Source organism: Canis lupus, chromosome 7, assembly GCF_011100685.1.
Source record: "Canis lupus familiaris isolate Mischka breed German Shepherd chromosome 7, alternate assembly UU_Cfam_GSD_1.0, whole genome shotgun sequence".
Taxonomy (NCBI): domain Eukaryota; kingdom Metazoa; phylum Chordata; class Mammalia; order Carnivora; family Canidae; genus Canis; species Canis lupus.
The window spans coordinates 62,191,528-62,215,145 of record NC_049228.1 but is presented as its reverse complement, the minus strand read 5'-3'; the positions used below and the strand labels follow the sequence as shown (position 1 = coordinate 62,215,145).

The 23,618-nt window shown below is 42.2% G+C and overlaps 1 protein-coding gene across 4 annotated transcripts in view; it reads right to left on the bottom strand.

The window, feature by feature from the left end:
* KCTD1 (potassium channel tetramerization domain containing 1) overlaps positions 1-23,618 on the bottom strand; it is a 183,895-nt gene that overhangs the window by 36,664 nt on the left and 123,613 nt on the right. For all 4 annotated transcript variants that reach the window (XM_038543619.1, XM_038543620.1, XM_038543618.1 and 1 more), the window contains exon 2: positions 9,436-9,614. In XM_038543619.1, coding sequence (XP_038399547.1) covers positions 9,436-9,614 — 179 coding nt within the window. The remainder of the gene's footprint in view (positions 1-9,435; positions 9,615-23,618) is intronic.

The window sequence follows — 23,618 nt, the reverse complement described above, 5'->3', positions numbered from 1 at the left end:
TAAGGGGGGGAAAAGTTTATTTTCTGCACTGGCTTAATACAGAAGACTCTCCTAACTTGAGAATAACTTGCATTGTTTTATTTCAGCCACGAATACACACAGCATAGACACAGGGGTGCCTCCTTTCTGATACAGAGAGATTTCACATCTCTATGAAGTGGATCATGGCAGCCTGGGAAGATGCTGTGAAGAGCTATATGGTAGACACAAGAATAACGCTGTAGGGTGTAGTACTCCTGCCCACAGAGCTCTCTACGTGACCAAAATACAGTTCATCTTCTGGAAGTTCACCTAAAATGTTTCAATGTTGGTCCTCATTTGCCATAAAGTAAGTCTCAAATGAAGCACTCCACCAAAATCGGTTATGCGACTGACAGGAACTACACTCTGTTTTGTTTTGAAGAAACTACACGGTTTGAGGATCCAAAGTCCTAAGAGATTCATGAGCTGGGTTGTGTGAAATAACATTGCCAATTCTCAGCCCTTTTAATGGAATTGTTCTTAAGACACAGTTTATAAAGTGGAGTCTATTATTCACATATTAACCTTGTGAAAGATTACCAGAATCTTCTATGAACTACCTACTAATTAACTTTTCAAACGAGTAAATAGAGCATAGAGCATTATAAAGTACTTTGTTGTATGATGAGGGGAAACATGAAAATACAATAAAAAACACAGAGCAAAAATGATCTTGGCATTGCTCAATGACACTATTCATTACGACATATCAAAAGGAGCACTGTCCATATCATTGTCCCAAGTGACGAGACTCAAGCCAGAATCAATAGGAAAAGTCTCCCTTTAAGGACTTGTCTCCTGCCACACCACTGCCATCCCTTCTCTGCCCCCCACTGACCCCGGTGGGGATGTTGGCATGTTTCTGTTCCACACCCGCCTCTGAAGACCTGGTGCCCAAACTTTGAGCTGCAAGTGGATCGCCTGATGCTGATGAAAACTGCAGACTCCCTCGGATCCTGACACACAGGTCACTTGAATGGTGGGGAGGGCCCAGGAACCTGCATTTTTAACTCTGGTCTGGGGGGCTTAGGGAGGAGGTATCAGTTGGAGAAAAACATTTAGAAGACAGGTGTCACCATTCTGTTCATCTGATTCACTGGGGGTTGTTGACTGGGTTGATTTATTTCCTTCTCCTTACTCTTTCCCTTAGGGTAAATAGAATATAAAAAAATCCCTTTCTGGGCTTTGTCTTTGAAGAAAAAAAGCATGTACATCCTTGAGGCTCTGATTGGACTAGGCCTACCATTAAGTCCTTACATCACCCCAGAGCCTAAAGAACTGAGTGAAGGCCACCTTAAGAATAAAATGGCTTGAAGTTACCATTGACGATCTGCTCTCTTGGCTCACAACCACTGTGAGAAAACATTCCAGAAAGTGGTAAGAAGGATTACATGGCTGGCCATGGGAAACATTAGACTGTCCCATGCCCTGCTCCAGACCGATGAAACTTGAATCTTTGCAGGTAGGGCCAGGTTGGTTTGTTGGTTTGATTCTAACATGCCCCGAAGGTTGAGAAGCACAGCTCTAAAAGAGGAAACCACAAAGGGCCTGGAGTTGGAATGAGAGTGGGAATCCTACTCAGTCACTTGACCCCTCAGAGTTGCAGTGCTTTTATCTATAAGCTGGGCTAAATACCAGTCCCTACCTCTAAGATCACTGTGGCATGTTAGATGAGAAACACAGACAAGGAGTCCAGCCTGGCCTGTAAACTAAACTATTTTGAACACCTTTACTCAGTTACTTGTCCTTCACTGTTTTGAGGACCTGGCCCCCATACACCATTACTTCACCCAATAATTCATTCATGTATCAAGCAAACTTCTGAACATCCACTCGGCGGTGGTCACCGTACCACGTAGGAAGAATATGGGAGACTGAGAAAGAGCTCTCTAGGGCCAGTGTTTCTATCCCAAATGAGGTTGAGTTCCTGGCGAGTTAGAAGGTCAGAAAGATCGAGAACGAGACCCAGGGTCCAATCCTGAGCGGCCTCATGCTAGATACCCAGCAAAGGAAGTTTGCCGAATCCGCTCTGCCGTCGATGGCACTGCGGCCGCCACAGGCCCGGGGCGGTAGGGTGGCCTTCACCTTCTTCCCAGCCTAAGCCAGGAGTGGCTAGGGGAAAAAAACAGCTTTGTTATTTGCCACCAAGGGGGTTTCTGCCCTCATTCACTCATTCATTCATTCATCCATTCATTCAATACTTTGGTCAAACCCGAGTATAACTTCTGCGACCAATGAATGCAAAATGAAAGAAAATGTCTCAGGAATAGTATGAGGGTCAGTACAGCAGTGAAGTGATCTAGCCCCGAGAGAAGACTTCACTCTGTATCCCCCTCCTGCTGAGCTGAGGGGTGAACATCTATCTGTATGTGCCAGGGAACACTGTCAGGGAGCAGGAGATGAGTAACAGAACTCAAAAGAGGCAACTGAGCCTAGATTGGGGTGATTTGTCTAAATGACAAAAATCTGCTTCTAAATTTAAACTAGGGGGATCCCTGGATGGCTCAGCAGTTTGGTGCCTGCCTTTGGCCCGGGACGTGGTCCTGGAGACCCGGGATCGAGTCCCACATTGGGCTCCCTGCGTGGAGCCTGCTTTTCCCTCTGCCTCTCTCTCTCTCTCTCTCTCTCTGTGTCTCCCATGAATAAATAAATAAATAATATTAAAAAAATAAAAAAATAAATTGAAACTAACAAATAAACTAGATTTTGTCGTGAAAATTTAGATGAGCAAATATGTAGGAATATAATGATCTTTTGGCCTAATACAGGGGGCACGCTATATCCCAAAGTGGGCGTATTTATTCTGTGTGTTATTCTTCTTACTTCCTACCTCACCTGGTACTAACTCAAATGCCATTTATTGACTGTCCTCCCCGCTTCCCCATGTAAACCACAGGGGAGCAAGGACTTCTGTTGACCTGTATACGCCCTGGCCACTGGGGAGCATGTTAGAAATCATCCAGTAGATGAAAGAACAGGACAGGAATAAATACAGGCACCGTAGCAAGGCTCCATGTTTCTTTGAAGTCTGCTCTAAGACAAGACTTTATGAGTTATATCACTTTAAAATCTAGGTCTGTTTTGTTCCCAAGTGGCAAAGGAAGTTTGCTGAATCCGCCAGTAGTGTAGCGTTAAGTTCCTGGCTTTTCAGTACTGAAGAGAAAATCCAGTTTCATCATTCAAAAAAAAAAAAAAAAAAAAAAAAAAAGTCTTCTTTTGAAGCTGGTTTCATTTACTCTTTGCCTATATAACTGAGGAGCAATTTTGGAAAAGCAATAATGTAAGATGACAAGAAGAGACAGAGAAAAGGAAAATTGCCCCTATTACCCTGGAGAAACTTTCCATTTTTCATTTGCCAGGTTGCTTTACCTCCGTTTCAATCCCCCTCTAAACTAATTTTCTTTTTTAAAAGATCAACTCATCTGAGCAATCAAAACTGTTCACCATTAGGTTAGACTGTCCTCCTTTTATGCATTTCCATAGGCGTTTTCAAAGCAGCAGGGATATGCTCTTTCTTTCCATTTGTGCTGAGAGTTTATATCTCAGTATGACTTCTACTTCCCCGGTAATCTGTTCTGTGATTTTTTTTTAATGTGAGATAGATACTGCATTATAAGATTTATTTATTTGAGAGGGAGGAAGAGTGAGATAGAGCGCAGTGGGAGGGACAAAGGGAGAGGGAGAGACAGTCTTAAGCAGACTCCATACTGAGTGTGGAGCCCGATGGGGGCTCAACCTCAAGAGCTCACAACCTGAACTGAAACCAAGAGTCGGACACTTAACGGGTGCACCACCTAGGCACCCTGATGGGCACTGCATTATAAACCATGTTGATCTAAAGAACAGGTTATATTAAAAAGCCCCCTTTTGGGTATCCTACAGTAATTCTGCAAGAAAGCTCAGTGAACTGTGCTCCAAGGAGGATGCATTTTTTTTTTTTTTTTGGCATATTTGTTGGGATCCTGAAATGCAGGCCCACGTGATGACAGGATGGGACCCATGTCTAGGGCCTGGCGTATGAAACTGGAACCATGATGTCACAGAGTCACAGCACAGAATCCTCAGCCCTAATGCAGGATTACAGAAAACCTCCTCGGCTGGCCTACCACAATTACATGGAAATCCAAACGCTGCAATTCAGTTGTCCTGAGAGAGTGTGCACATCAGTCTCTTTCTGGAGCGCTCATCCAACTGCTCTTTTGGGGCAGCTCCACGTGAACCATGCTTTCATGGCTAACACAGCAAGAGTGAAGCACGCCAGAAGCTGATCTCTGCTGGCAAGGCACACATGTTTGGCATCTCCATCCTAAAGCTCCAAATACACACACCCCTTGGGTGGCCATGGGTGTTGACTGTAAGGCTGAAAGGCCGTCTCTTGAGTTTTGCAATTACCCACATATGCCAGTGTGCTTAGTAACTCTGCTGCTATTTAGGAGAGACCAATTTAGCATAATCTACTTATGTGGGAGTTAACTCATGTACCGGGTTTAAAATACACAAAAGCTCTGTCAAGCAGTCAGATCGGATGGCTCAGGGGATTGTAACATGAGATCTCGTCTTTCACCTCTGGGTCACTGGCTGACCGGCTCTTTTAGTTAAGACCCCTGTCTTATTACCACCCGAGAGGTTTCTCTCATTAGCAGTCACAGCCCACTTTCCGGGTTTAAAAAGTCTACATCTGAATAACCATCAATAAAACTGCTGTTAATACTGGTTTTGTTCATAATAAAGGACGAAAAATGGACCTGTGGACTCAGACTCGTGTATTCTTTCAAAGCACAGAATATTTTTGTTTTGTTCTGTTTCGTTTTGAGTAGACTCTATGCGCAGTGTGGAGCCCAACTCGGGGCTTGAACTCACAACACTGAGATCAAGGCCTGAGCGGAAATCGAGTCGGACACTTAACCTACTGAGCCTCCCAGACCCCTGCACAGGGTGCTTCTTTAATATCACACACACATGTGTCTACAAAGATATTTCAGTGGCAACAGCGGGAGATTTTAAAGAGGCCATGTCATTTGGTACCAATCTTAATTACTTAGGACAAATGATTTAGATACCTAGATTTTGTTGTTATCAATGATGTTAACAATGGGTACCTTAGATTTTTTAAATCAGATATAATCAGGTGCATTCTTAAAACATGCAGGGCCCGGGGCAAGAGAATAAGTGAGGGCCACCTCCCATGTTCTAGATACTAGCAAGTAACAAGTATCAAGTTAGCAAACTGTCAAGTAAAATATATTCTATTTTCTTCATAAATCCATTAAGAATCTTCCTGATGGTACTATATTTTTTTAACTTCTGTTTTGTTTTGTTTTACTCATTTGATGTAAAGTTGTTGCAGATCTGAACTGGGCGTTTTTCTTGGTGATTACAATTCCGAATAGCAACTGGAATCAGAGACTTGTCAGCTCCTCTGCAAGGGATCTACCTCCTTGATCCCTGAGGTGGTGTGGATCAGCCTCGGTCTCATAAACACTTCCACAGAGCTGTTTTGCATCTTACACAAAACATTAGTAAGACAGAGCACATCACTGATGTATGCACTACGGCAGTTAATTTGAAACCTTCCGTCCCTTTAGCTAGAAACCACCTGACGACGGATGTGAATAACAATGTGAGTGATGAACTGTGCTGTAAAATTAAAAGTCAGCTTGCTTACTGAATCCCTACTCAGGGCTTACAAGTCTCCCCCATCCAAAAAAAAGCACAGGGGGTACCCACAAACAGGGAAGGCTGGTAACCTTGGTAATTAAAGAAATAAAGATCAAAAGGTATTTTCTTTTGGTGGAATGGCCATGATGATATAGCATGAAATATTCATTGAGGAAGAAGCTTATATTCACTTGGAGGAACTATACATCTTGGTGTTGTTTCAAAGCCAGATGGTGAAAATCAGGATCTCTTAGGCAAATTGAAAAGATTCCTATTTTATTGGTCTGGGGCAGGACTGCGCCTGGCCTTTTAATGCTTCCCAGGTGCTTCTAATGTTTAGCTGTGTGGTCCATTGTACCATTTTCTGGGGTTCTAAAGGTAGTCTTTAGCCAAGAAGGTGATAAATAGAGACAGAATAAAAAGCTACCTAAAGTATTTCAAAATGGAATAAAGGCTCTCTGCAGGACCTTTGAAGTTGTAGAAAGACATGACATCTTTTACAATCACTTACTACAAACAAATTAGGATTTTTTACACTACAAGTCTCCCCTTGAAGTCCTAGAAAACAAAACCAAGGAAAAAGCCTTCTTCCCCTTTGGGCTACACCAAGAGAAAGACAAGTGGGAGAGAAATTAGGGTGTGCTGAAGGGGAAGAGGTCAGGGAATGGTCCCATGGGGTGGGAAGAGTTGGAGCTATTTGTAATTACATAGTCATGGACAAACTAATCTCCTAGGATTTATCCCCAAAGGGTTGATGATATGCAAGAGATATTCTCAGAAGTTGGAAGGAGCACCTGACATGCATAAGAAAAGCGCAAAACTCTTTCTTCTCCGTATCTTTGACTATGAAAATTTATGTAAAGATCCCATTAAACTGATCGTTGCCTTGAAATGAACAATGAGTGATTTATAACACACACACACACACACACACACACACACAATCCAAGAGGGAGCAGAGTGGTCTATTCAACATCTAAAGCACTGTCATCTGCTTTAGGTGTAAGCAAAAGAAAGAGAAGTCACTTTGTAAGGCTTGTTTCAGAGTCTCAACATATATGTTTAAAAATATCTCCCTAACAATAAAGATGATCTTGGAACAGCTCAGCAGCTCTGGGACAGGTAGGGGCACCAAGATCAACAGAACAGGCGAGGATTCCCTGGAGCCTGCATTAATTCAGACAAGAATCTAAAGTGTGCCTGTTTCCATGGTCTAGAAAATGAAGGAATGGGATATATTTGATATTTGGAAGCCAGTTTGAAAAGAAACAATTGCTAGGTTTGGCAGAAGATTAAGCATAAAGGCAATACTATGTGTTGGGCGTAGGGCCATGGCGTGCTTTTCGTAATCACATTTAATCCTCTCAATAGCCTTGCGAGGTTAGACAGATCTGTGTCTATTTTACAAGAGAGAAGACAGGCGCTTAGAAATGGGACCTGTCCATGGCCAAACAACTACTGAATGAAAGAGTCAGCATTCAAATGTGGCACTAATGAACCATAACTTATATGTGATGTTTTCCCCATGATACCTTGGCCCAGTGGTGACAAGAAGTGTAGGGAAGGATCGGGAAAGGAAGATGAGTAATTTCATCTTTTCTAAGTAAGTTGGTGAAAGAAAAATTCAAGTTTTGATGCATGGAAGTATCAGGTTGGGGGAGAAGTAGGTTTGATTAGAAGTTTAAAAACCTGTGTATAGTTCAGCACTGTCCAATAGAAATAAAAATGTAATTTGGGATTTCCTGGGAGACACATTAAAAGAGTAAAAGGCAACAGGTGAAATTAATTTTAATGACACATTTTATTCAACTCAGAATATTCTCATTCCAGCACGAAATCAATAATAAAAAACTACTGAGATTTTTTTTATACTAATTCTTTACAATCCAGTGTATGTTTACACTTAGAGGGCATTTTGATTTGGACCGGCCACATTTCAAGTGCTCAGTGACTGCACAAGGCTAGTGGCTGTCATAGAGACAGTGCAGATATCCAGAGTACTGAGATCACGGAATGCGCTGCATGTCTCAGGGTGTGGGGAATGAGAATGCGAATGCAGACTCAGAAAAACCCATGCACAGGTGGCCAGAGGCAGACTCTCCCAGCGGAACACTGTTTGAGATCTTTAAAGTGGCAAATTATTTGAGAGAGGAGTTGAAATAAATACATCATATGTGAATGGGGTAATTATTAACTTCCCTCCTGGATCAGAGTTTAAGAATCCGACTGAAGCAAAAGGCCATCAGATCAGATTCATGAATTCTGCTATAGCTAAGGATTGGCTTTCTGACTCCTCCGTTTTGTAGCTTGCCCCCTAGAATTCAGGACTCATCTGAAGAGGCACGGTGATTTTCTTTTGTTGGTATTAGCTCAGAAGGAATGGAAGTATTTTTTTAAAGAAACATTACTTACTTATATCATGATATTCTTGGGAAATATAGCCATCATGTGGCATGATTTTGGAGCACCTCTTACAATGCTCTGAGGGAAAGCGGGGACTCAGTAATATTAATAACTGACTGATTAAATAATTCCATTTAATAATATACAGTTTCTTTGAGAATTGAATTAATAGTCATCTGTGCTTTAAGAAATCATTTCACTTCAATGGCAGAAAATGAATCTGGAAATCGAGAGAAAATATTTTCATCTTTCCTCTTCTCAACCTTCACGTTCTGTCATAAAGTATCAGGTAGTAGAGCGAGAATAAAGAAACAAAACCAAAGAAACTGGTCTCCATGCAGTTACCAGATGCCAGCGATGTCTGCGTTGGTGCTACCTGTGCAGGCTATAAGCTACCTGGTATCTGTCATTTTATGAGAAGTTCTCAAAGATGCAATTAGTGCTCTCCTGAAGCCCAAGTGGTGTGTTTCCATTTTATGTGAGCAAAACCAAGCAGAGAAACTCCCTTAACCTGAGTTTAGCCCACATGAGCTCCTGCCTCCTCCTTCTCCACCCACCAGCAGAGCTGCCGAAGATCAGCTCCCTTAGAGGATCTGGGCATAGCCCCCAAATGGAGGCAGAGCCAGGAGGGGTGTCCCAGAGGTGATAACAAAGCAAACTGTTTCCCTGGAACTCCTTTAGAAGAGGGTGGGTGGGGACACGGGAGGGGCTGTCTCATGAGCATCAAGCGTGTACTGCCGATTTGTAAACCACTCTGCCTCTTCAAACACTTTCTATATTTACTTATCTGCCTTGAGTGCTCAGAGATCCCACTGCTCTTCTTCTTTTTTTTTTTTTTTTTTTTTTTTTAAAGCAAGTCAATCTTGGCTTCCTGGACTTTTGCATACTGTTCTAAATATACTGCCCCACTCACTGATAGGAGTCTCTCGTATTTTTTTTTCCTTCTAGTTCACAAGTTGGCGGGCCAAATGATCTCCTAGAAAATTCTAGGAACTGATAAGAAAGTATGTTTTAGAAGAAGATGGAAGAAAAGCTCATGGCAGATAGAAAGCATCTTTCTTTTTGTACTACGACAAGAAACGTGCAGATCTTAGCAGGGCGAAATATCATAAATTCCATTCCCGTGTGACATGTCTACATGCACCTGACTAAGCTGTGGGTCAGGCCCTGACCAGGGTGAGATTTACAGCCACATCCAAGGGCAGTACCGGTGGCCGGGTGGCCCGCACGGCGCACTCATGTTCTAACCCTGGGCCCCAGTGAGGCCATGCTGCTATGCTGGTCAAAGGAAAAACAGTTAGAGCATCAAATACATGCACTTCCGAGCATGACTTTTCCTTTTTTTCAGATTACCTGGATTCGGGGTATTTGGTGAGGGTGGCCAGGCTGCTGGTGTACATGTGACCACCCACATCAATGTGGACGGGCGCATTGGATTTTGTGAGCTGTGCTGGAGTAGGAATGCCTTGGTTGTTCAGTGGAGATGCAGGAGATCTAGTGATCAGAGGTCTTGACATATTGGGTCGACTGTCCTACAGAGAGATAAGCAAGTTTAGACATGTTTTCGTTTTTCAGTGGAGAAAGGAAACACATGCATCATAAAGAATGAGCCAGCGACTAGTGCTGATAATCATTCGGCAATAAAATCTCCCCAAATGAGCAGGCTCTCGTTCTTGTTGTAATGGATGTTAGAAAAACAAAATCTGTAACAAAGAAAAGGAAAACTTCCCATGCTCAGAATCAAGGAGCTGAACTAATGTTCATTTCCAATCATCCTGAGCTCTATGACGGCTTATTTTACTAATGAATTCTCACATTTAACAACTGGTAAATGGCACGTGGAGAGCTACTACTCATTCCAAATGAAAAGACAATCAACACTTAAAACAGCCCACGTCTAAATAAAATACGCGTGCCTTATCCTTCTTTTCGGAAACTTAAGTGCTATGTAGTTGGGATATATACAGACCTTTTGGCCCTTGTGTTCTGCAACATGTTTTCCTCGATTTCTGTTTTTTAAATCAGGAAAAAGAGGGTAGGACTAGCCTGGCCATCAGCACCGATTCTCAAAGCAACCTTGTAAATAGGCACCATAAGTTCATCAGCCAAGAGTTTTAAAACAAACAAACAAACAAAAAAAAATCAATGCACACTCTGCCCGTCTGTCCTCTGCCTCTCTCTCTGTGAGACCATGGGTCTGGGGAAACTGAAAAGACTGTACCCTTCAGTGATAAGTATGTGTTTGTGAGCCACAAGCAAGCTGCTCTTCTCTATGTCAGACTTCTCAAAGAGATCAAGCTCCCAAGGTAGACATGGGGCAGGTGCCGAAGGAGCAGTCCCAAAGGCAGAGGTACAGTGTGAGTGACAGAGCAGATGGAGGACATTGCACGGTGGCAGTGAGAACATGCTGGAGGAAGTGTACTCTTCAGGAAATAAAATATTACATCCTTTCCATGGATACAATATAAATATTTCAAACACTCTCTAAACATGGTCGATTGCTTTTAAACAAGAGCCCAAACCACAGACAAGTCAAGTCAGGTCTCTGGCACTCAATGAAGGGGTCAAATATTTAGAGTCTACAATTGAGGAATAAGCTAAAATAGCATTTATGTCTGAGTTCTGTAAGACGAACGCCACAACAATACTCTCAGATTTATAATTTAGCCAGAGATTGTTTTCAAACATGCAAACAATGTGTGGCAAAGCCCATGATAAAGCATAATAAAGGGATTTTGAAAAATGCCTTTGATGGAGATTATAAAGGGGAAGTCATCTAGTTTTTGTGCATAAAACCCAGCATGATAAAATATAAATTTGCAAAACATCACAGATTTTATGATCTGAAACAGCTTTAGGAGTTACCTGGGGCACAACTGTAAGACTACTTAGCATTAACCACATGTCCAGGCAAGACCGTGAATGCACATGCTTTCTGAAACTGCATCTACCATGAATGGGGTGGGATGGGGCCTTTGCACAAAATGCTGACCATCTGTGTTGTGTTTTTCTCCATGCTGAATTAAACAGGGCCCAGACACAGTCATAAGAAAAGAGTTCATGTTTTATTTCTTAAATTGGGTGGTCGGTTCTTGGGTGTTCGTTGTATTATTCTTTGTACCTTCCTATGTATTTTTAATAATGCAAAATGGATATTAAGAAAACATAAAAGGATGTTTGTAGTACACAGTGAAGAGATGCTGAAGAGGTGTACTGGATGGGGAAAAAACTAAAAAAAAAACAAAGACACGGTTGATAGAAAAGAGAAAACAGTTAAGGTTTGAAAATATTGAAAGTTAGCATTTTAAACTTCTAATGACAAAGAACATTTTTCCTTTAAAAATGCAATCACATAACCTCTACTTTTAAGAGATACTTCTTACCTGGCTAAAGACACTCCCCTCCTCCCTCCCCCACACATACTCCCCCCCCTCCCTGGTACGATTCATCCCATCACAGCACTGCAGTGTCTGTAATAGTTTTTCAATTGGACACATTCTGTATCCTGCCTGAGGGTGCTCAGGCGAAAATGAACAGATTTGCAGGGTTAATACTGTAGTTAGACTGTGACCTCATTCAGCACAGCTCCAACACTGCGAGGTCTATATAGAAGCAGAAAAAAATTAAAGCATAACTGATCGGCTGAAGGATTCCAGACTTCCCAGAATATATACCATTTACATTGTAAATCATAAATGTATGGATATTGCTACATTTAAAATTAAGCTAGTGTTCCTTCAGCGGCAGGGGGTGGGGGGTGGGGGGGATTAATCCTTAAGGGCCAGGAGGGAGTTTCACGATGGCCCAGCTTGGGCCCTGCTCTGTCAGGACTGCCAAGTATTGGAACTGGTCTTTGGGGAGCTGCCTGACTTTCTCCCCTTTGCTCTTCTCTATTCTGAGAGCCTTCCCTGGTCTGTGTGTGTCCTGTTAGCTGGATCACTCCTAAGGCATTTTTATGTCAGAGGCAGATCGAGAGAACTTTTAAAATCCATAGGCTGGGATATGGGGAGGATACTTGGGGCTGGAAGGTCTTGGCGCTTATAAAGGATACTCAGTACCTACTGTGTCTACTCCAGATGCTTCATCTCACCCACTCTGGCTACCCCCTTCCTCGCCAATGACTTTTGCTTCTTGCCCTCGATGCTGAGTTTCTAGATGGGGTGTCTATACCTGCAGCAGCCTTTTCCTACCAGCCTCATGGGTACCAGAGTTGGTACCAACACTCCTACCAGGACGTTGGAGGAAGCCAACACCCAGGATGGCCAGTTGAGTTGGAAAGACCTAGGTTCTCAGTGACATTGCCAACACTCTGAATCAACCAACTCCGAGCCTCTCTCAATTTCCTGTTACTCGGGAAAATAAAGTTCTTTATTTTTAAAGCTAGTCTGAGCTGGGGCTTCTGGTACCTATCCTTCCTTTCTTTACATGGCTGCCTCCCTGTGAGGTCATCTGGCTTGGTGAGACGTGGCCTGTGATGCCAACAACAGCTGCCTGCTGACAGATGCAGCATTTTCTACCATATTATGACCATTTTGCAGCTCCACTTCCCCATCTGCCTTTCCCTTTGATTGCTCACCCAGCATCATCTCAGTGTGGATGTCTTTTAGTATTATTTCCCAGGAAAGGCAAACCAAACACTTTTACTGGGAAGGGTGCAAATGTCTTGGTTGTGCCATCATCACCCCTGAAGAAGCAGCTCAGGGTGCTGATGTGTATTCAGTAAGGGGCCCAGACCCAAAGTCGCCTCTAATAAACTCCTCTGGGAAACAGACCCCTCTACCTGGGAGACAGAGACCGTGACACGAAGCTACTTGGTTCCGGCCCTTCCTTCTACAGCCCATTGTTCCCTCTTTTCTTCCACAGTATTTACTAAGCCCTCCTAAGAGCCAGGTGCTGCACCAGACATCAATACACAACAGAGAACATGACACAATGGCCCCTGACCTCACCGGGCTTGCTGTTTGGTGGGAGACAGAAGCCAAGAAACAAGCAGCTGCTACGAGGCAGGGGAAGGCCCAGTCACTAGGACAGCTGAGTTGAGGGGACACGTAACCCAGGCTGGGTGCCGGGAGGAGGGATGGGGAAGGTGCCCTGGAGCCAGCCTAGGCTGAGATCTGATAGAAGAGAAATTGACACAGAGTTGGATGCTGGAAGGAGGGTGTCAAACAGTATTGCCATGGCCCCAAGGTCGGAGAGCACACAGTACTTTCTAGAAATTAAAAGTGTAGCATGTTGTGAGAACTCTCCCACTTATTTTTTTCCCCAAGGTCTGGTGGGATAAGGTAAGACACAGAAACTTGTAAGATGATGGTCTGAGAACCACAGAATTAAATGTTAATGAAAACGAGAAAAATAAAACCCACTACCACATTCTTATGTCTGGAAAGGGAGAAAGGGTAGGGGAAGGCGGCCAACAGCCAGCTTTCTAAGCAGCGCTGTCCAACAGGGCTTTCTAACAATGGGAACATTCCAGATCTGCTCCATTCAGGAAGGTGGCCACTAGCAACACGTGATGATTTGAGCATTTGAAGTGTGGTTAGTGGAACTGAAGAACTGATTTTTACATTTCAACTCATTTAATGTATTTTAATTAATTTAAATTGTAATGAACATAGCCACATGTGGCTAGTGGCTGTCCCACTGAACACCATAGTAAACCCTGCTTGAATTTTTCTTTATATATGGATGCCCAAATCATGAGAGACTTGAGCTTACCAGCTATGTTTATTGTATGTATTTATTGACTGATTTTATAAAGTATTTTTAAAAGACTTTATTTTTAAGTAATCTCTACATCCAGCATGGGGTTCAAACTTACAACCCCAAGATCCAGGGGCATGCCCTACCCACCCAGCCAGGCAGGTGCCCCCAGCCAGGCTTAAATGGAGAAGCAGAGTTACTTCAGAAGTGAATATAAACTGCTTATGACCTCACAGCACTATATCTCCCTTTTAACTGATTTTACAAAAATAAATGAAATTAATAGCCATGTGGTGAGGAAAACGCAACATTTAGGGCTCTCACAGAGAGAGCAGTGAGAAAAGGCGCCAGACACAAGAGCACATCCCATGTGATTCCACTCACATGAAGTTACAGACCACGAAATGAGTCCGTGAAGACAGAGCTCAGCATGCTGGCCACCTGTCGGGGGTGGGGGGGTGTTTACTGACTGGAAGGGGTAAGAGCGAGCCTTCTGGACTGCTAGACAAGTTCTAAATCTTTTTTTTCTTTAAGATTTTATTATATTTACTTATTTTCTCATGAGAGACACAAGGAGAGAGGCAGAGACATAGGCAGAGAGAGAACCAGGCTCCCTGCAGGGAGCGCAATGTAAGACCCGATCCCAGGACGCCAGGATCACGAACGGAGCCAAAGGCAGACCCTCAGCCACTGAGCCCCCCAGGTGTTCCTGACAAGTTCTAAATCTTGATCTGGGTGGTTTCACGATTGTACACATGTGGACACTTAAGATTTATTCACTTAAAGTTCTACTTAAAAAGAAAGTCAACCGAAAATAATCTTGCAAAACATGTCAACCAAAACACCTTACTGCTCAAATACCCATCCAAATTTCTGCGAAATAAATGCTTCTTTTAAAAGCTAAAAAGATGTTTATTATTTCCTCCCATAGGATGCATCAAAGCTGACTCTACTACTCTGACATGAAAGAGCCATCTGAAATTTTATTCCAATTCCTCTTTCCCTCATTTCTATCCTGTGTGGATTTTCCAGGCATGTGGATCAGTTTACCTTTAAAATTTCCATTTCCCAGCTGCTCTAAGTCTGAGGCTTCCTTAGCTCAATCATCCACCTCACCTACCCAGCAAAGCAGCAGTGATTTTTTGGTAGGAGAGTCCTTCAAGGGATTTGACTTTAGGCATCTTTCAAAAGAAGCTAATGAAAACTTTGCCTTCTAAATCTAACCTAGCTGAGTGCTGTTCCAACAGAAGCCCCGGGGGCAGTGCCGGGGACAAATGAGCTCAAGTTTAAACTGGAAGTCTTAATGACTTTATTTGTTAAAAACGTATGCCCCTGTCTTATGTCACGTTTCACTATCAAGTGGGACTATATTATCTCTTTCACTGGGAAAAGAAACGGGTTTCTTGGGGATATTTCCAGAAAAGCATGTCAATAGAAAAATACTTATCTGTATTATTTGATATTGTAATTTATAACATTCAATACAGCAGCGAGGGAATTTAATACAAATCATAACTTCTATAAATTTCAACCTGGGTTTAAAATATATATATATTTCTCTCTCTCTCTCTCTCTCACACACACACACACACACACACACACACAGACTCAAGTAGCATCCATACTATATGGAATGCCCAGAGACTGGAGCGTTCCCATTAATTCTATTTTCTGATAGTTGGTTGGTCAACTGCTTAGGGTATGCAAACTGTGATCACAGTATCTTCAGCATGGACCCTGCTAGTTCCTAGGATGGAAATCTACAGTTACCTTGGGAGTGTTAATTGAGACCTGACACAATCTCAATGGACTCACAATAATGGCTCCTGTAGAAAAACATTGCTTTACTGACCACAGCCATCTGACAAGACTCCCAACCGTAATGTCAATGTATTTTGGAGAGATCTCATTATTTCTTCATTTATTCAGGTAATACTTAATTGGGCTCCTACCATGTGTCAAGTTCTGTGGTCTCTACTGACTTTAACTAAATAGCAGAATGACCCCGAAGAGAGAGAGAGAGAAAAAAAATCTTACAATTCCACAGGAGTTTAAATAAAATAAGGGCAGCCCCGGTGGCTTAGCTGTTTAGCGCCACCTTCAGCCCAAGGTGTGATCCCGGAGACCCGGAATCGAGTCCCACATCGGGCTCCCTGCATGGAGCCTGCTTCTTCCCTCTGTCTGTGTCTCTGCTTCTCTCTCTCTCAATCTCTCTCTCTAATAAAATAAATAAATAAATAAATAAATAAATAAATAAATAAATAAATAAATGCCCAGCAGTGATTTAAAAGCAATGAATATTGAAGGGTGCCTGGGTGGCTCAGTCAGTTAAGTGTCTGCTTTCGGCTCAGGTCATGATCTCAGGTCCTGCGATGGAACCTCACAGCAGCCTCCCTGCTCCATGAGGAGTCTGACTCTCCCTCTCTCTCTGCCCCTCCCACTGCTCAAGCTCTTTCTCTCTCAAATAAATAAAATATTTTAAAAATATTTTAAAATAATATTTTTAAAAAATAAAATCAATAGGTATTGTATTTACATTTAGAGGACTGTTTCTGTCAGTCTCTGAAGACATCTAAGAATTAGGCCCCAAACCCTTCTGATCATCCAAATTTGACATCAAATCCTCCATTCACTGTATCATAGGAGCCCCCTTCAAACCCACAGAACATACTTATTCTTAATCTATGCATTTATAATAGGTGTGATCACGGTTTTCTAGTGCATAGGACAGTATCTACTTATAAAAATAATCTAGAATTACATCATTTCCAAAACAAACTCCAGACTAGCTTAGATTGGAAAGCACATAATATACTGAAGAAAGATTTCTGCCCAAAAACAGGAAAGAAAAACATGTCCTTCAGGTAAGACTACTTTCAAACCTTGATATAGTAGGAAAAGTTACCTACACAGAACACACTATGTGTACAGGAGAAAAAACCCTGGTTTTGGAATGTGGACCTGCTTTGAGCTCAGCCTCACCCTTTGTGTGATCTTGGAGAAGTTTCCAAACCTATCAGACTCCAGTTACTCCTATCATCTCTAAGACCAGGCTGAATCTTCTCACCCTACACAGAGAGAAAGCCAGCAGCGGGGGAGATGTGTTTGTGAAGGCATACAATACAGTGCTGGCACGGAGAAGGATGAAGGTCGTTTCTTTCTTTCTGCACATGGAAAATGAAATTTCACAGAGCAGTAAACCAGAGGTACAGAGGAGCCTCCTACGGACCTACTGAGAAGTACAGAGAACTTTAAAAATAGTTGAGGAGGTAAGATCCACAGGGGAAAAAAGACAGCATTTTGCACTGATAAAAGGATTCCACGGTGGGGTACAGATAAGTAAAAAAGAAAATAGGACAGAGCATAACACAATGCTAGTTATGTGCTTTGGACAAGTGTATGAAAGGAAGTAGAGAATGAAATCATTATGGTATGTTCATAAAATGAAGTGGCACTTGAAGTGTAGTGATTTTCCTTTTCAGATCAAAATCAGATTATAAAAACCCCAGACAGCAAAAATAGGCTTCCAAGTTGTTTCAAAACGACTAGCAACTGTGTTAAATTAATCTGCAATTGCTTCCTAATCTGAAATAGCAAAATGTTACTCTTCTTGCTGCCGGCCAAGAGGAGGGGCTACTAATGTTTATCTATTTCAATGCACAATCTCTGCCAGATACCCAGTGCATGCCCTCAACATGCCTCTTTGTTTTTTTCTTTTTCAAATGAAACATATATCTGAGAAGCTCTTTTATTAGATTACCAAACTGGGACCATGAAAAAGTACAACTATTTGCCAAAATTTCTCTGCTTTCCCTCCACAAAAGGAAAGTGAACTTGACAAAAACCCACCATTTTGATAGAATTTTGCTGTGCAAAAATAGTTGCATTACCTTTTAAATTATATCTCTTAGATATTTTAAATATATTTAAAATATCAGAGTATTTTATTTTTTATTTAAAAATTTATTTTGAAGATTTTATTTATTTATTCATGAGAGACAGAGAGGGGCGGTGGGGGGGGGTGGGCGGCAGAGACACAGGCAGAGGGAGAAGCAGGCTCCATGCAGGGAGGCTGATGTGGGATTCGATCCTGGGACTCCAGGATTATGCCCTAGGCTGAAGGCAGGTGCTAAACTGCTGAGCTACCCAGGGATCCCAATATCAGAGTATTTTAAAGACACACTACAACTCAACTATGGGTGTTACTAATTTTTGTTTTTTAAATTAAAACATTAAAGTGAAAAGCACACGTTCTGTAAAAGTTCTATAGGGAAAGGCTATTAATTCAAAGATATGTGTAATGAAAACCTCTGGAATTAAACACATCAAGATATTAGTAAGGTTTAGGACTGGGTGATGATATGATGGGCAAATTTTGTTTTTGTTTTTATTCTCTTGTGCTTTGTGGCATTGAACATTTATTACTCTTGACATTTTTAAAAAACAGTATTTTTAAAAAGGAAAAGTATGTATTGTCCAATTAAATCAATTAGTACATATTCTTGGCATGTTGCTATATTTTACCTTCCTAATCAGGATTTTTATTTTTTTTTTATATTTTTGAACAAATGACTGAATGAAGAAATACAGAAATGGGACTGAAGTTTGGAATAATGCTTCCTTTCCCTTTATTTTCTTGCCAGGGAGGAAATGTGCAGAACAGAAAATTAAATGGATGCCTCAGGTTATGGTAAACTCATATTTAGCTGACACAGAAGTCTATTTAGTTGGATCCTGAAAGATCAGGGCAGGAGTGTATGGTTTCCACACTCCTGAAAACTATCTGGTCATTTGTACCGTCTCCCAAGTCACCCCCATTCCCAGACCTAAAACACAGCAAAAGTAAGATGATAAAAGCTGTCCAGGCACACCTCCCAAGTTTTCAGAAGTTGGTGTTCTGCATGCACTCTCTTGGAAGGAGACTGCAAACAGCAGAGGTTGGCAGTGAAACTGTATCTAACCCTCATAGAAGGCCTTTTAGTTTGAAATCAGAAACCTCTGCACAATGTTAAGTATTATCACCATTTCACAAAGAAGGAAGTTGCTGTGGGGTCAAGTGGCTTAGCCTATAATTATCTAGTAATGAATTTATGGTGATATTTTATACACTAGCCACTGTGTACCAGGAGTGGAAGGGTTACCACTCTCCATTACTAGGCTATCCATACTTTGGCTTTCGCAAGAGAAGGGACAGATTTACCTTGCTCCATCCACATTCTTCCACTTGGTTTGTCTTAAAATGAACACAACTGGCTAGAGGGTTAGCAGGATGGTCAGTGGTCATGCAGAAGGCAGGAGCCAGGGGCCCAGGATGTGGACTCCTCGCCCCACCCCCCACAGACTGTATCTCCCCACCATAGAGAACTGGCATTTTATTTACTCCTCTAACTGCTGGTCCTAGATCTTAACTACAGGACACATCTGCCTCTAAAAAGACAATAAACTTGACTTATTGACTTCTTGGATATGGTCATAAAAATTCCTTGTATAGCAGTGTCAAAAGCTAAATGTGTTCCTTCTAACTTTAATTGCATCCCTGGGAACCTCCTCTTAAGATTCTTAGATGGCTATTTGCTTGCCCTTTGTGCACTAAAAAAATTAAAAATTAAAATATACAGCTTTCAAAATATACTAGCCTACTCTAACTTACATAACAGATGTTTCAAAAGGTTCATTTGCTCACTTGTTCATTCATTTAGAAAATGTTGGCTGGCTATTCTACTTGAAATGGGCTGGGCTGGAGCAAGGTGGAATTGAATTTTTCAGGGAGTTGACATTTTGGAGAATTAGCCATATGCACAGGGAGTTCCTGAAGAAAAGAGATCTCCATGCGAATAAAAAGTTTTTAAATCAAATCATGCTTTAAATGCTCTGAGAACTGGAAGAGCAGTACCTGATGGCTCAGTCAGTGAATCATCTGACTCTGGGATTTGGCTTAGGTTGTGATCTTGTGGGTTGAGAGATCAAGCCCCGTGTAGGGTTCTGTGCTCAGTGGGGAGTCTGCTTGAGATTCTCTCCCTCTGCCCCTCCCCTTACTCCCTCTCTCTCAAATAAATGGATAAATCTTTAAAAAATAAAAGTAAATGCTCTGAGAACTACTTATCGACACTTTTAAGCATATCCTTTCAAGGGCAAGCAATACTTTGGTCCAACAAGGAATGCATTCCTCTTCCTTTTATGAACCTAGAGTACACTGTTGTTAAATAACACACACATGTACTTAGCCATTTCATGTTACAAGGATCATACTAACTTTTGACTCAATTATTTTTTTATAGAATTTTTTTCAGATTTTATTTATTTATTTGAGAGAGAGAAAGAGAGAGAGCAGAAGCAGGGAGGAGAGGTGGGGGAAAAGCAGACTCCCTACTTAGCAGGGAGCCCAGTGTGAGACTTGATCCCAGGACCCTGGGATCATGACCGAGCCAAAGGCAGACACTTCACTGAAGGAGATCCCCAGGTACCCTGACCCAATTATTTTTAAAAAGAGGGAATTCCTGTAGTACTTCTGACAGTGCTGACATTAACTGAGGTTTCTAAACTCAATGTTCTTCAGAGGAGGGGACAAAGGAGAGATAGGCTCAAGCTGCAGCCCGGGCCATGTCACTGATGAGTTCCAGGACGTTGGTAAGCCACACCGTATCACTTCAGTCTTCCCACTGAGAATATATGCTGTTGGACTAGATGGTCCATAATGCTGTTTTCAGTCCTCATTTTTTACTATTCTGTGATTTAAAAAATGTATCAGTCACAGAGATTCAAATATCTTAAGGTAGATAGCACTTTAGGTCAGAATTGGAATTCAAATCTTCTTTGAAATCAAGGAGAACTGGTCATGAAATGAAAGGCATTCCAAAAGCATGAATGCAAAAGAAAAAAAGAAAGAAGCCAGCCCAGAGAAGTTTCTGAACAGTCACAGCACTTTCTCTAGCCTACTAGGAAGATTAAATTTAATTTTATTATTATTATTTAATTTTTTAAAAGATTTTATTTATTTGAGAGGGAGAGAGAGAGAACACGAGTAGGGGAAGAAGAGGCAGTGGAGGACAGCAGACTCCCCACTGAGCAGGGAGCCTGACTCAGGGTTTAATCCCATGACCCTGAGATTAAGACCTGAGCCAAAGGCAGACGCTTAACCAATGGAACCACCCAGGTGCCCCTGGAAGATTAAATTTTAATCACTACAGTTTTCTATTTGCCTTCACTGACAGGAGGAAATAATAAAATATGGTGCTTAATGAACAGAATGCTTACTTCAGAGATTCTTTACTTGGCACCATTTAATGGGAGTATTGTTTACTTATTTATATGTTGCATTGTTCTAAAATACGAGAGTTGTCTGAAAGCAGCTTGAGATCTCCTTACAGAACAGGAAAACATTGTGTTAGTGATACAAAATGGATGCTTTTTAATAAAGTAGCACTCTCATATAGGCAGTATCAGTGTCAACTTTTCAAAAAGACGTATTGGGTGATAAAAAAAAATTGGGGGTGATAGAGAGAAGCAGTCTCAGTGTTTACACACTAGAACCAACTGGTGGTATGTCGCATCGATTGGCTTGCCAGAGGTCTAGCAGTTTGCCGAAAATGCTTCTCCTGGGTGAAATCTGGTGCCAGGTAGGTTCTTTATCAGGAGAAGATGTAGACTGATCCTCTTATGGATGTTTGGGTCCTACTGATGCTTAGTTACATCATTCTGTTTGAGCTGCTAGTGGGAACCGGGGTGACTCAGTGGGCTACCCAGCTCTGCTCTTGTGAGGCGGCTGATGCTGTGTCAGCTAGCAGCCAACTGAGTGAGGCCAAGAGGCCTGACAGCATCCATAACTGAACCACCAGGCCTGGTAAGAGCACAGTACACTCGAGTCTCAGGATATTTTTGAGGGGATGTCGGCTGATGAAACTTCCTGCTTAGGAGCAGATGGGAGAGAAGATAGCATTGAAAACACAGATTAGCAAGAAGGCGAATGAGCAGTAAAGACAGCAGCCAAACAGTCATCCTCCTCGCTACTTCACTGCAATGAGCTATTCTTTACAATTTTCACACTGTAAAGGAGACATCTGTGTTCTTGGAGAAGTATCTTAAAATAAATACCAACAAGAGTAAAAAAAAAAAAAAAAAAAAAAAAACACCCAACTTTTTAAAGATCAACCTGATTGGCAAGAAAAGTTTGGTACAAAAATGGAAATGCAGCAGAGAAAACAAAAATTATACCTGGAATTTACATCCTTCCCTATGCACACGAAGTAGTTACCTACTAGATCCTAGAACACCCAAGGCCTCATGAACAGTCATAACCCACAGCCTTCCAAAGGGTCCAGAGAGGGAGGAGGGTAAAGCCAATACTGTCTTCTGCAAATATTTGCAGGAATATTTAGATTAATCGACCAAGGTTAAAAAAAAAAAAAAAAAGAGTAGCTGATTTAAAGTTAGAAGCAAAATATTCTAAGATCTAAGCCTGCATTCCCCCATCTCATCTGTGCTGTCTCCGTCTGGGGCAATCTGGTAGCGTCTGACCCACTAGGACTTGGATCAGACTCTGAAAACAGCCCTTTCATCTGCCTGTGGCAGCAGACGGCACTGCGCCGGAGCATTTCCGCTAGCGGGAAGGGAACCGGGCAGCAGACTGCCTCTGGTATTCCTAAAAGCCCCAGCTGAATTTTATGAGATGATTATTTAACCACAAGACACAGTACGTAATGCCACGACAGCCATGGAGGTAAATGCAGTTTTGTCTAGAAAGAAAAGCAGTCAGTGACAGAGAAGCAGGACAGGGACAGAGGATGGGCCAAGAAGCCACGAGAAGATGTAAGAACCGGAGAAGGGGCAGAAAGTGAGAAAGGGACAGTCATATGGGAGGGAGATGGGAAGAGAAAATGATGGCAAGTACAGGAAAGACAAGAAGAGTGAGCAAGAAGAAAAGCCTGTGTGCTAGCGGAGAGTGGAACCTCATTTTCCAACCACACGTCTACCTACCTACTCAGGAGGTCAGTTTCTGATGCCATCCTGTGGATCGTCCTGTTTATTCCCTAGTAGGATCTTCCTTGATCCCTCTATGTGGGTAGCTGTGAGGGAGGTTTGGGAAGAGGGTTTAAAGTGTTCTCGAGGCCCTGCAATTTGTTGTGGTCTTCTCTCTTATTTTAAAATTTTAAAAAAAGATTTTATTTATTTATTTGAGAGAGAGAGAGAAAGTGAGCACAAGCAGGGAGAGGGGCAGATAGAGGGAGAGGGAGAAGCAGACTCCCCACTGTGCAGGGAGCCCAACACAGAGCTTGATCCCAGGACCCTGGGATCATAACCTGAGCAGAAGGCAGATGCTTATTAACCGACTGAGCCACCCAGGGGCCCCACTGTGGTCTTCTCTAGAACACATCTGAAGGGATCCCTGGGTGGCGCAGTGGTTTGGCGCCTGCCTTTGGCCCAGGGCGTGATCCTGGAGACCCAGGATCGAATCCCACGTCGGGCTCCTGGTGCATGGAGCCTGCTTCTCCCTCTGCCTATGTCTCTGCCTCTCTCTCTGTGACTATCATAAATTAAAAAAAAAAATTAGAACACATCTGAAGCATCCCTCTATGTATTGCTTCCTTGTAAAGGATGTGGGGTTGAAGCCTAATTTCTGGAGAACCATGTAAATCCTTCACCCGGGGAAAAAGTTTACTGATATATGGGCTCACAGATAAATGGTTCTAGCCTGTGGTGTGGAGGATCACAGGCGTCCACAGAAAGCCTACAGATACAATCAGAATGAAATTGGGGGTAAGCACTACCCAGTTATCTTTCCTATCAACTCCCCACGGTACTTAATGAAATACTTTATTTTTGCACACAGTAGAAAATGA